The sequence below is a fragment of the Sminthopsis crassicaudata genome, chromosome 6, assembly GCF_048593235.1.
Source record: "Sminthopsis crassicaudata isolate SCR6 chromosome 6, ASM4859323v1, whole genome shotgun sequence".
Lineage (NCBI taxonomy): Eukaryota > Metazoa > Chordata > Mammalia > Dasyuromorphia > Dasyuridae > Sminthopsis > Sminthopsis crassicaudata.
Window position 1 is genome coordinate 221,068,941 of NC_133622.1, and position 13,544 is coordinate 221,082,484.

Sequence of the window (13,544 nt, forward strand, 5' to 3'; positions counted from 1 at the left end):
TTCAGACCTTATCTGTCAGTTAAAATTTAGAGACTTTGATATATTTTAAGCAAAGGTGTTTTTAAAAATCTCAACAGACTTCAAGAATTGATTTGGTCTAGGCTTTATAAATAACTAAAAAAAAAAAAAAAAAACACTGAACAAAAGCTTTCCTGTGTCCTTTGAAAGTAATTATGAACAATTTGAACGCATTCAAATGAATATTTGTAGTCAGGTTATTATTTTAACAAAACTAATCTCTTCTTTTCCCCATATTGTAATTCATTTGATACAAACACAACTGAACAATTATATTGGATTTGACTCTGAAAAGAAGAACTGAAGTCATCAAATATGTAAATTGCTTGTCAAAATACTTAATAGGTCATTGATTTACTTCCCTGGCTACGGTGTCTATAAAATTAACAGCCAACTACTAGTTAATATATGCTTTGCAAGTAGATAAGTACTATAGGAACTGGATATACACATTTAAACCTTTGATTTAAATATTTTTTAAAACTTTGCAAACTCAATAAAAGTGCATTGGTGGCAATAAAAAGACAAATATGTAGGTCTTATGAAAATCAGATTCAGGTGTTTCCCTAAAAGGAAAAGAGTTCAAAATATTTTTCTTCTAGAAATTTTATTTGTATTAATACATACTAAGATGACTTAGTAACTTAATCTCCTACCCAAAGTAGTCCTATCTCTAACCTACTCCTTTTCATATTAAGTGAAATATGAGATATCTAGAAAGCTTTTGTCTTTCAATTATTCACTGAAGAACAACATACTTAATTTCAAAGATTTCATCATGCTGTTTTAAATATTTCTAGTATACTAACTTCAAAACCTGACATGTAGCATTGGTTCCTTCCAATAGGTTTGCTGTCTTTAATAGGAGGTCAATATTTTGACTATTTCAGTTGACTCAGACACCTGAGCTTCAGAACTTTCTGAATTTCTGTACAGTCACCATAACGTAATCTCCTCCTCTTAATTTCTCATTGAACCTTTTTCCTCCCAGATCTCTCAAAACTAACCCACTCAGGTTATGGTTACTTCAAGAAGAAGCAGCTGTCTGGGATCAATTTCTTGATTATTTCCTCATTTTAAAGATTCCCTCAGATCTCTGCTTCTCTCTCTCTCTCTCTTTCTCTCTCTTTATGTCTTTCTGTCTCTACATGTCTCTCTGTCTTTCTGTCTCTACATCTCTCTCTGCCTGCCTCTGTCTCTGTCTCTCTCTGTCTCTGTCTCTCTCTGTCTCTCTCTCTTTCTCTCTCTCTCTCTCTCTCTCTCTCTCTCTCTCTCTCTCTCTCTCTCTCTCTCTCTCTCTCTCTCTCTCTCTCTCAATTTCATTAAGTCCTTTAATAATAACATTCCCAAAGCATCCAGTGACTCCTTCCAGCAAGAGCCACCATTAACAGCATCCAATGCAAGCAAAACCAACCTTAAGTGTTTACTCTTGGAACTTTAAAACTGAATGCCAAGTTGTTTGGAACTCAATTGAACAACTAGATCAAAGTTTATCCTTTCAAAAAGGGAAAAAGAGAAGATGTGTTCAGCCCTGTTCAGCGAAACTTATTATCCAGACAGCTGGAGTGGAGAAGAGTCAATTCTTCAATCTTGTCAACATTGATGCCCAGAGCAGAAAGAAATGAACCAGAAGCCCGTGTGAGGCTTCTCTAAGATAAAAATCCATCCATAGAAAAAGGATGAATTTTAAATAACATTTCACAAATCTATCTTGGGAAGCCCAGTTACAACTGAAACAGAAAGCACCAAAGGTTGTTAGTGACCGGTCCCAGGAAGTAATTTCCTATTAACAGGAGGCTTCTCTTTGAGGAAATATCAGTCTTTTTTTGAGACAAGGAAATCTATTTTTGTGATAGAGATTTTTCCACTCAGGTTCACTTGATGAGAATGTTTATTAAAAGAACAATTAGCTTTGTCCTTTGCTATAGAGCAAAATAATTCTGTTGAGAAACAATGGATTGTACAATCCAGGTCTTCTGAGAGTGACCCTGCTCATCAGCAGATCCTGGGCTAGGAGAGCAGATGCAACTATCTCTAAAGAGCTTCCATTTGCAGTGTGTGTGTGTGTGTGTGTGTGTGTGTGTGTGAGAGAGAGAGAGAGAGAGAGAGAGACAGACAGAGAGACAGAGAGAGAAAGGAAGGAAAGAAAGAGAAAAAGGAAGAAAGACAAAGAAAAGGAAGAAAAAAAAGAAGGGAAGGAAGAAAAAAGGAAGGAATGAAATGAAGGAAGAAAAGGAGAGGAAAGAAGGGAAGGAAAAGAAAGAAGGAAAGAAAGAAGGAAAGAAGGGAAAGAGAAAAAAGGAAGGGAAGAAGGAAAAGGAAGATAGGAAAAGAAGGAAGGAAAGATGTATTTACAAATGGAATATATATATATATATACACATATATATATATATGTATGTATATATGTATCTGTGAATAGATGAATCGGAATAAATCATCTCCAGAGTGAACAAAAGGCCAGCCTCTCCCAGGCAGCTGTTGCCGGCCGGCTGGGCGCAGCTGACACAGCCCCAGGGTCTAGGCCAGGTTGGCTCAGGTAGAGCTCTGCCCCCAGTGACAGGCTGCGGTCCCCCCTCCAGAAGGAGCGGCCTCTCCCCAGGGCAGGGGCAGCCTTCAGCCGGCTGGGCCGCAGGATCTGGACTTCCACAGAACAACAGCATCTTCTGGCAGAACCAGGCCACATCCAGAGACAGACACACAAGCTCAACCGGCTGCTCCCCTGCATCCCTCCATAGGTATCAGCAGCCAGGCGGTGGAGGGCCAAGGCCAGCCCCTGCAGGAAGGCTGGGGGCGCACACGTGGCCCTTCCCCATCCTTTCTTTGGGGAAGCCCTGACAGCAAAATGTCAGGAGGTGGAAGCGTCCGGCTCCGCATTAGAAGAGGTCACTATGCGAGCGCGTTTGTGCATCAGAACATCTGCACTCCCCAAGTGTTGTGTGTCACCAGTTTGCATCTATCCACATGTGTATTCTCGTGCCGACAGGAGGGAGAGAGAAAAGAGAGTCGGAGGAAAAGAAGAGACAAAATAAGAGAGGGAGGGGAAAGACCAAGGAGGGCCATCCCGGTGTGGAGCAGCTCTGCCCGTGGGGAGGCGGTTCACAAACAGAACAGAGAAGGGATGACAGGAAGATGCTCAGAAATGGACACATCAACATGAATTGCCCCAAAGTTCTGTTAGAAAGTAGTATTACTAAAGAGGGGGAGCAGGTCTCCAATATTTTCTATATTTCCTCTTTTGCCTTATGACCATGAGACTCCTATGTACACACATGCAAGCGAACACACATGAGCTCCCTTGTGCAAGCACGCGTCCCCAGAGCTTCCTCCCTGTGGGAGGATTCGACCCCGACTCCCAGGATCCCCAGCCTCGGGCCCAAGTATACGGTGGCTACCTCCTCCCTATCCACTCCTGTGTTTCTGAGGAAAACCACGAGCCTCTGAGGATCCCTTTCCCTTCTCAGAGGCCTACTTGGGCTCACTCCACTTGAATTCAGAACTCGGGCCGCCAGCGGCCACTTTCAGCATGATCCAATCTGTTTCTCCCTGCAAAGAACAACTGCCCAACAATGGACCGGCCCCATCGATGTGGGAATGTTTGGCTTGGGCTGCCAATGACTGACGGCCTTTAACTTTTCCTAGCCAGTCACAATCCGCATTGTGGATGCCTGTTGATGTGTCTGTTCTCATTATTCCTTGACATGCAACATCCCCCCTCCACTCTCCAACCCTACACAGCCCCACAGAAAGCAAGACTCAAATGGGAACAGCTGGAGAGTTTCAATGGGAAATGATGCCTCTTGTGCAAGTGGGGCTGGGGGGAGGTGGAAAGAAAGCACAAGAAAAGCAGGAGCTTTCAGAGTTCTGAATAAGCACATCTACTTTTGAATATACTTCAGAGAAACCCCGGTGGAAATGGGCTGCCCACTGAAGTCTGGCCAGATTGAAAATCCCAGCCCTAATTTGAAAATCGAAGCCTATTTAATTGCCTTGTAAATAATTTTTGAGTTCTTTAGCCTGTTTTTTCCAAAACCAACCATCTTGCGTACGTTTCCCAGATCTACACGGGCACAGATCCGATATCTTTGTACAGATGAAATTGAGTTTCTTTGTCTGAAACATTCCTTTCCGGTTTGGGTGAATCTCTAAGAACTATTTCCTGGGGAGCCTTCCAGATTTAAAACAGAATCTGATTTGAAAAGAATAGTCCACAGAAAATGTTACCCCAATATGGAAACAAAATTTGCACCAGCACACTATGAGGTTAAAAAGAAAATAGTATAATCAAGGAAATACAAAGGCTTTGGCATGGTTTTTACAATCAACAATGGTTAATTTTGATATGTAGTTGTGAACAACTGCAAAACACTTAAGTTTCAAACTCTTGCAAGCACTTTTAATTGATTAGAATGAATTCTAGATGCACAAAAATGATTGGACTGTGAACAGCAGTACAAGTCTAGCTAAGAACAATTAACCTTTGCTGACCAAAAAAGAAACTTAGGATGCATGAAAATGTGTATAAAACATCTATAGAGTATTCTTGTCAAATATAAATGAAATTAACTTTATTATAGAAATCATTCTGGGAGATTTCTAGGGAAGACAAATACTTACATTTTGACATAAAACAAATTGGATTATATCGAAGACACAATCTACCTTTTTTATCTATCAACTTTTCTTTGAAGTTCTCTCATATCCTTTTTTTTTTTCTTTTTTCTTTTTTTTTTTTTTTTTTTTTTTCTTTTTTTTTGCACATAAACTTCATCTGTTAACAACCTTTGGGAACCCAACAGATTTTTTTTTTTCTTACAAAAGTCTAGTGCGTATTGTTCCAGGTTTCATTATATGGGATGGAATGATACAAACTCAGAATGTCAGTCCATCACCTATGAACAGATTGGTAGAAGGATTCGATATATCTTGATAAAAACTCTTAAATTTGTGGCAGAACTCGTTGATCATGGCTTCCTTTTTTTTTTAACAGCTTCATGACCAACACAGATCAGAAACATCCATCTAGTCCACGTTGTTCTTTGTTTTTCATTATAACATACAAATGCTCATTTACAAATAATACACCAAAATGAATAAAAGTTTGGATACCAAAATGAAGATTTGTTCCAACTGATACAATGCCTTCTCTCTACAAAGGTCCGTGGGTAAAGTCTTTTTTTCTCCAAGTGGTATGGTATGATACAGGACACAGTTGTAATCCAGAAGCACTTCTCACAGCTGATCTTCCTTTATAAAATATTCCTAAAATATCCAACTGTTATTGTCCACATATAGTCACTGACTGAAGTAACTCGCTTCTTTTCCTTTTCTTTTCTTTCTATCTTTCTTTTTTCTTTCTTTTTTGTTTGTTTACTGTAATCGTGGCCAGTATTGAGACATATCAGGTTCGCTTCCAGGAACTTGAACTGGGACTGACACTCCAGGGGAAATGAGGCCTTAAAAGGGAGAAGAAAAAAATCCATATAAATACATATGCAAAAATAAACTTTCCTTTTTTTGACATGCACCGATGTGGAATTGTTTTAATCTTCCAAAATATAAAATTCATAGTGATTATTCATATACATATATATGCATACATACATTTTATAACTACATAAATATAAACATATATAATATATGTGTAGACATAGAGAGACCGATTTAGATCATTTATAACAGATCAACTGGTATTTTTCAAAAGGGTAAAAGTTAAAAATAAAGGACAAAAGTCTTTTCAAATATTTGTGACCTGAGAAAGCATCCATACTATATCAAAGATTCAAAATTAGAAGACACTTAATTCAACTCCAATTTTATAATTGAGAAAACTAAGAATTGATGATATTGAAGGTCAAGGTCACGTTAAGGGCTAAATAGCAGATCAGGGTTCCACACCCAGGTCCTCCAAATACAAATCCCATGACAGTGCCATTCTGCCTTTGCAAAGTATTTATTTATAAAGGACAGAAGTGATCAGAGAACATGGAAACCTATTAGTAGCCTCTGTCTGAACACAATTAGAGATCTTGGCTGTGCTTCAGAAGCTGCTAAAGGAGGGATTCTATTGAATTTTTTTACATTCCAATAAATTATTTTAGTAACAGACAGAAGCAAGAGAGATCAATATCAATCAAAATGGTTAAACTCAGGATTGCCCCAATTTAGAGACTACAATAAACCTGTTAAGTGTGATGATAAACCCAGACACATACCCCAAAAAGAAACAAAAGCCACCCAAAGGTATGTGAAGCTGGGGATTAACTAGAGCAGGGAGCTGGTGGAACCAGAAAGAGAAGGACCATTCCGTGTTAAGACTAAACAACGGGAGGAGCAGGAGCCACTCACCTGTTGAAGTGGTACCAGAAGTGCCCATTGGCTGACTGTTCATGTGTGTCTGCATGTGCGGAGGGGTGTAAGTATCATAACTCCGTCCATTCACCGACGGACTAGTGGGCAACATGCAAGAATAAGAGGAGGTCTGGCTGGGGACAGGGGGCTGTCAGGAAAAAGGAAAAGAGTTACGGAGAAATGCTCCTAGAATGCAACTGTACTCGTTTTTTAAAGTGCATATAAGTTCTGATTTTTCAACAGGAATTAATTTAATTTAATTTAAAGCTATAAAGGCTCTTAGAGGTCACTCACTCATCCAACTAGGTTTTTTGGTGGTTGTTTTTTTTTTTTTTTTTTTAAGGAAAACAAAATCTGGTGAAAGTCGTCCAAAGTCACAGGCTAAGTAGCTAAGTATAAATTCACTCCTGAGATTTCCGACTCCAAATCTATATTGCTTCTCCTTGCACTGAACCAACACAGTGGAACCCTATGAAATATTGTAGTAGATAGTTGTGTTTATTAAAGGAAGTCTTCTATTTAAATAGTAGAAACCTAGTAGGATTTCACTCCAACCAATGGTCATCAAACAGCTGCTATGTCCCAGGCAGAGATGGCCACGGCCATCATTTCCATTGCCTTTCACCACGGCAACATCTATAAAGGCATCGGATATCCAAGGAAAACTGAGAAATTTGGACAATTGATTTATTTTGGCGAGCATAATATTTGGCATTTAGCGATTTGGAATTCTTCAGATAACTAAAAGATGTTTACCTGTTTTATTTTATCTTGGAAATGTACAATCTTATTGATATCAGCAAAATATGTAGCAAAAAAAAAATTTGTGAGCTTCTGGGATGACGGGAATGAATTTTTTCACCTTGTCTACAAAACAAACACCTAATAATCAGCTTTGCAGGTCATATTTACTCACAAAAATATACACATAAATTTGGGGATCCATCCATTCCCCTACATGCACACAAACACACCACCACCAACAGCAACTTGCTCCATTTCACCCTAAAGTAAGGGTTCAGAAAAGGCCTGAATAAAGACGAGGGAATTTACCTGACATTACAGCCAATTAAATATGATATAATAACGTCAATGGGGTCAGAGTAGGGGCAGTTTATTCATTAGGAAGTCCCAAGAAATAGCAGTAATACAAACTTCTCCCAAGAAACACTAATTCGCTAAAGGTTCTGACCACTGAGTACTTGTCTTTGTGGAACTGTGTAAATAAAATTATTCTAGATACTCCATAATGGTTAATAAGCACACTAATGAAAAGAAAGACAGTCATTCCTAACTAATTAAAAAGTGCACTGACTCTCACCTCAGGGCTCCTATGTGTGAATAATAAGAATTAATAATAATCACACTTTGAGTGTATATCACACCTTTTCTTGTTCTCAAAGATCTGTCTGTCCCATACATTATCCCTCCCTTTTATCCTCCCAGCAGCCCTGATGCTGCTCCTGTTTTGACTCAAATTATATAAGATTCAATGTGGCTCTATTAAAACAGGAGAATTATTCTGCTAATATCAGGAAATCCTAGAATGCCCATCAGCCATTCCAGCATACAACATGCCAGCAGTCATTACCACTAGGTAGGCTGGCTTCTGGAAAATTTCATGACAGAGATGGTAAAAATCAAGCTTTGTATTGTTAATCCCCTAATTTGTTTTGAATGGGCCACCAGCTATTACTATCCCAATGCAATCCAAATAAATATTCGAACAATTCCCCTGATTATTGTCCCCCCAGATCACTTCAATTCTATTGCTTCAATCCTGTAATTGTACAGGCTATGAAGCATACACCTTATGGAGACATCCACATGGCTCATCTTTAAAAGAACACTAGAAATTGTGGGGAAACAATCTTTATAAACCTAGATCTGTCTCATGGGGACTTTTCTTTGTTGTTTAGTCATTTCAATTCTGACTCTTTGGGACCCCATTCGGGGTTTTCTTGCCAAAGATACATTTCATCCCCCAGCTCATTTTACAGATGAGAAACTGAGGCAAACAGGTTTAAGTGACTTGTCCAGGGTCACACACCTGGTACGGGCCTGAGGCTATATTTAAACTCAGATCTTCCTGAATCCAGACCTCCTGCTCCATCTGCCTCCTTCTGATAGTTACTGGCAAAAACTAGAACCTGACTAATCTCTCCCTGTAATGCTTCTCTAATTATTAAAAAAAAAAAAAAAAAAAAAAAAAAAAAAAGGAGATCTGGGCAAGTGTTTTTGCAATCTGCAAGGAGGAAGATGTAATTCTTACCCTCTGGACTAGAATTAGTTTCTGGGAGGAAGATATGAAGCTGGGATACTTTTACAAAGCCAGATAGATCTGCCTTGAACGACAACCAAGGCTGAGAGGGGATGAGTGGTTCATTTATACCAGGCAAGAGCAAATCCCACAAACTGCCATTTATTTAGTCTATTGAAAGGACAAGCACATTTCTGCATTTTCACTTCATTTCTTTCAAATTCGCCTATTATGGGATGCAAAGACTAGATGAGCTTCTCTGATAGTTTAAAACTACCCTGCCATGTAAATATCAAGGAATCTATTTTTTCCTCCCTTACTAAATAAAATATAGGAGTTAAATATCTTCTGAATGCCCTCCATGTTCTGACCTAAATCCTAATCCAAGGGCAGCTAGATCAAGTAGATAGAGCTCTGAAATCAGGAAAACCTGAATTCAAATCAATCTGATCTCAGAAACTTAACAATCACGAGATTGTGAGCTTGGATCAGCCACTTAACCCCAATCGCATTGCAAAAATTAATGAATTTATTATTATCATCATCATTATTCTGATCCAGAGCGATAATTCTAGATACATACTGACCCACAAGTCAAACGAGCGACCATAAAATCATCATTTTAGATCCCTCACCACTAAATCATCTCCTTTCATTTTACGGGTGACAAAGCTGAGGATCAGAAAAGTTAAATGACTTTCCTAAGATTCCAGATTTCAAGCTGGAAGAAACTTCAGAGGTCATCTAGCCTGACCCCTTCATGGACTTTACAGCTGAGGAAACTGAGGCTCACGGAGACGATGTGGTCAGTTATACTGCCCCTAAATCGCCGAGCATCCCACACCCCTGAGTCCCACCTACCACCTTCAGGCTGTGTCTAGAAAGCTTCCAATTCATCTGATTGGTCCTGGTCAACTGACTTTCTTTTTTTAACATAGGGGATCGGGGGCAACACCAATTAGAATAGGTTTGTTTGACTTGTCTTGAAACTCATGATCGGTCCCATGATGGATCATAGATTTAAAGCAACTTTGGACACTCTGTAATCAGTCAGAGAGGAAGAAATGGAGTCATACAAACATTGTGGGGTCAGGCTGCACTTTGGAAACAGGTTTCCTGACTCCAAATTCAGGACTCTCCCTATGGCAGGAATTATTTGGTGAAGGAGAGGGAGGGAAGTCTAAATTATTTGTGGGGGGGAGGGGAGGGCAAGGGGCTGCCCCATAGATAGACACCACCTGAACGTTCCCCATGAACCCGCCCCGCCCCGGGTCCACTCACTTGCATAGGCAGGTTGTTGGCCATCGTGAAGCTGGGCATGGGAGGCAAAGCACTGTATGTGTTTGTTAGGGCTGTGTCCGTCCGACCCAGCATTGAGCCTGAGGTGAAGGATGACACTGCAGGAGAGAAGAAATAGAAACAAAAACAATTGGCCTGTCACACCACTCTCGTCACAGTCACACCCTAGGACTCAGTGGACAGACTTAAAAACAAATGCATTGTCTCAAAATTACCGGGAGTGGTGGGTTGTGGGATTGGCTGGTAGACACTGGTACTGAAACTACTGCTGATGGGAATGTGACTGGGTGTGTTGCTAGCCTGCCTTCTCTGGTTCCTCAATTTCTCTTCCCTTCTCCACTTTGCCCTTCGATTAGAAAACCATACCTGGAAACAGGAAGGATGGGATGAACATAAAAAAAAAAAAAGCTCCAAAATAAAAAAAAATAAAAAAAAAACAAGAAGAAGAAAGAAAGAAAAAAGAAAAAAAAAAAAAAAAAGCTGTCTCGTCCCCTCCCCCCTTCGCCATTTCCACCGCCACCTTTCACCCCAGTTGCCAGCACCTCCCCCACTATCTGCAGCCAGTGAAACCTCTTGGAACAGCAAAGTTTTTAGGACTGTGCAGCTGGTTAGCTGGGTCTGTTGTGATTTATATAAATAAATAGTGGTAGTTAGCTGTGCCTTTGTCTTTGGAAGAGCCAAATGTGGGAATCACAAAGCATTTAATTACCCAGTCCCTAGCGTACCTGTATTCTTGCTTCAGGTAGGTCTATTTTGGCAGCTAGTCTCTCTCTGGCAAACACATCTGGGTAATGGGTTCTTTCGAATTCTGGAAGAACAAATGCGCGTTTCAATGCCAGGGCTGCCCAAAGTGAGTCAGCCTCCATCTGAACCCTGAACTCTTTTTTTTCCCCCTCTCCTACTCTCACCACTGCCCTTGGTGAGGCTATTACTAAATACCTGGAAGGACTTTCTCCATCCAAATTAAGTTAAACTGTCATTAAAATGACTTACAGAGACTGAGAAACCAAAACAACCAAACTCATCTTTTTTGATAAGATTTAGAGTCTTTGAATTCCGGGTCCATTGGGAATATTCCGAATTTTTTCACTTATTCTACACATGGTTAAATTTAGTTCTCTGTATTTCAAATGCATCACTGCTTTGATCTACAATTTTTTTTCTGCTTTGAAAAACTCCATCACCTTTCTCCAGAGCCTCAATTTGCTCTTGGGTAAAGGATGTCCTATTTCTTTGCAGTTTTCGCTTCAGCTGAAGTCTCATTTGGGCTTCATCTGAATCTTCTCCATTTGAGCTGATGGAATTAGTGTTCTCCCCCCCTCCTTCCTGTTGCTGGCAGCCATCTGGAACAACAACAACAACAATAAAAAAAAATAGGACATTAAGAAAAAAATCAGAGTAACTCGGATTCCTAAAGGCTCCTCTGGTCCAGCCTCAGACTCCATCAGCAGGATTTTCTGACAGCCTCCCTGAAACATTCCCAAGAAACCCGTGCCCTCCAATGAGGGGGAACTCAATGACCTGGCCTTTTATTTTCTTCCACTTTAACCAAGAGGAAAAAATGGAAAGGCAGGCTCCAGAATCCCATTCCTTTGTAGAACAAAACAGACACCAAAGTAGTTTCAGATGAAAGTCATCCTGGCTTTTTTTTTTTTTCCCTCTCTCTCTCTCTCTTAAAGAAGCTTTGCCCAGAAGCCTCCTCACCACCACGCTCCCTTTCCCTGTGGAATTTATTTACCTATGGCTACATTAAAAATAAGTGACGTTCAGCATTTCAGATTATCCATAATCAGTAATTCCGAGCTAATCAATTAGATGTTGATAGGTTTGCAGAAAATGCTATTAAGAAACCAAACCAAGCTTGTAATCTTTTTTAAAAAATATTTATCTAGTTTTTATTTGAATTCTGCACAGTCAATTTCATTTTAAAGGTTGTGAATTTGGAAGTACTCGCTTTGTTCTCTAGTTTTATTCAACTATTGTATGAGTGTGTATTGCCTTGACACCTATTACTGAGCACAGCTGTAATTATATCATCACCAAGAACAGGCTATAATTGCTGAAAATGGAATTTTATATTTAGATAAAAGGACTGTCCATTCTTTGTAATGTGTTGCACCAGAGAAAAGTAAGATTTCTTTTAAAATTTCAACGTGTAATTTTAAAAAAGAAATAGTCGAGAGTTCACTAACTAGCTAAATATGCTACCCCACAGCTGAGCCCCTTGGCATGTCATTTAAGTGGTACATTTTTAATTTAGGGCATTTCCACCACTTTTAATGTAATTTCTATCATTAAACAAGGGAAAGTTTTTTTTTTATTATTATTATTGTTTTTGCCCCCCCTCCCCCGGTTGTGTATGTACTTGGACTAGTTGGGTGCCTGGGAAGCTCCTCCGCCCGGTTGGCAACTCCAGGAGGGGAGAAGAGGGATGCTTGAAGGTGGGGAGTGTAGAGGGGGACTCCCAGAGGGGACCCCCCAGCCCCCAGCCCCGCTTTTCTTTTGTCCTCAGCTCCCCTTGGAGGACTCTAAAGGAGGCCGCCTCCTCCTCCTCCTCCCCCCCAGCCTGGGTTCCCGAAGGGCTCGGGACGGCTCGCACTCGGGGGCTGGGGTGGGGGTGGCGCGAGGGGGGCCGCGAAGCCCCAGTGGGGTGGGAATCGACTTCTCGGGGAATATCATTTATAACCCGGGACAATGGGCGATGCGTTCAAAGCGCGGGGGGATTGTGACAGGATCTAGTGGGATCCTTTCAGGCGCTCTGAAATGTTTCAAAACCCAACTTTCTCCCCCATTTAAACAGGCGGATTCATCGGCACTGGTCACCATATGGGCCTCGGGAGATCTATTGAGATGACCACCAACACTTGAATAGCGCGGGGCTGCTTTTCAGCGGCGCACAAAGCCCGGGGAGTAAGGGAAACTATTAAACTCCTGGGGCAGGAGCGTGTGGCAAACTTTCGTGGGCAGAATCTGGAGGCCACAATGAGAATAAGCGACAACAAAAGGATTCTCTTGAGGCGTGCAGCGGGCCACATTGTGTTACAAGCGGCCCAGTCAACAGACTTTTCAGTGAAGTATGTTAACCTCGCTGCTCTAACTATCATTAATCACTGTCCCCCGGGCCTGGGCTCCTCAATGGCGTTCAGGGGGCTCGCCTTTTCTATAGCGAGGAGGAGGAGGGAGGAGGAAGGGGGAGGGGGGCGGGGGAGGGAGAGGGGAGACAGAGACAGAGAGAATGAGAGAGACAGGAGAGAGACAGAGACAGACAGAGAGACAGAGACAGACAGATGAGAGAGAGAGAGAGAGAGACAGACAGACAGACAGAGAGACAGAGACAGAAAGAGAGACAGAGACAGAGAGAAATGAGAGAGACAAGAGAGAGAGAGAGAGAGAAGAGAATGTGAATAGAGAGAGAGAAGAGAAAGAAATGAGAGAAATGAGAGACAGAAATGAGAGAGAGAAAGAGAGAGAAATGAGAGATTCAGAGACAGAGAAAAATGAGAGAATTGAGAGAGAGAGAAAGAGAGAGAGAGACAGAAATGAGGAGTGAAAGAGGAAAATGAAAGAGAAGGAGGGAGAAATGAAGAGACAGAGAAATGAGGAGAGAAAGAGAGAA

The 13,544-nt window shown here is 40.9% G+C and overlaps 1 protein-coding gene across 1 annotated transcript in view; it reads right to left on the reverse strand.

The window, feature by feature from the left end:
- Positions 1–5,279: 5,279 nt before the first annotated feature.
- PAX6 (paired box 6) overlaps positions 5,280–13,544 on the reverse strand; it is a 21,966-nt gene continuing 13,701 nt past the window's right edge. The window contains 6 exon segments of the mRNA XM_074276802.1: positions 5,280–5,474; positions 6,367–6,517; positions 9,911–10,026; positions 10,144–10,294; positions 10,654–10,736; positions 11,113–11,271. Of these exon segments, the coding sequence (XP_074132903.1) occupies positions 5,389–5,474; positions 6,367–6,517; positions 9,911–10,026; positions 10,144–10,294; positions 10,654–10,736; positions 11,113–11,271 (746 nt within the window). The 3' untranslated portion in view covers positions 5,280–5,388.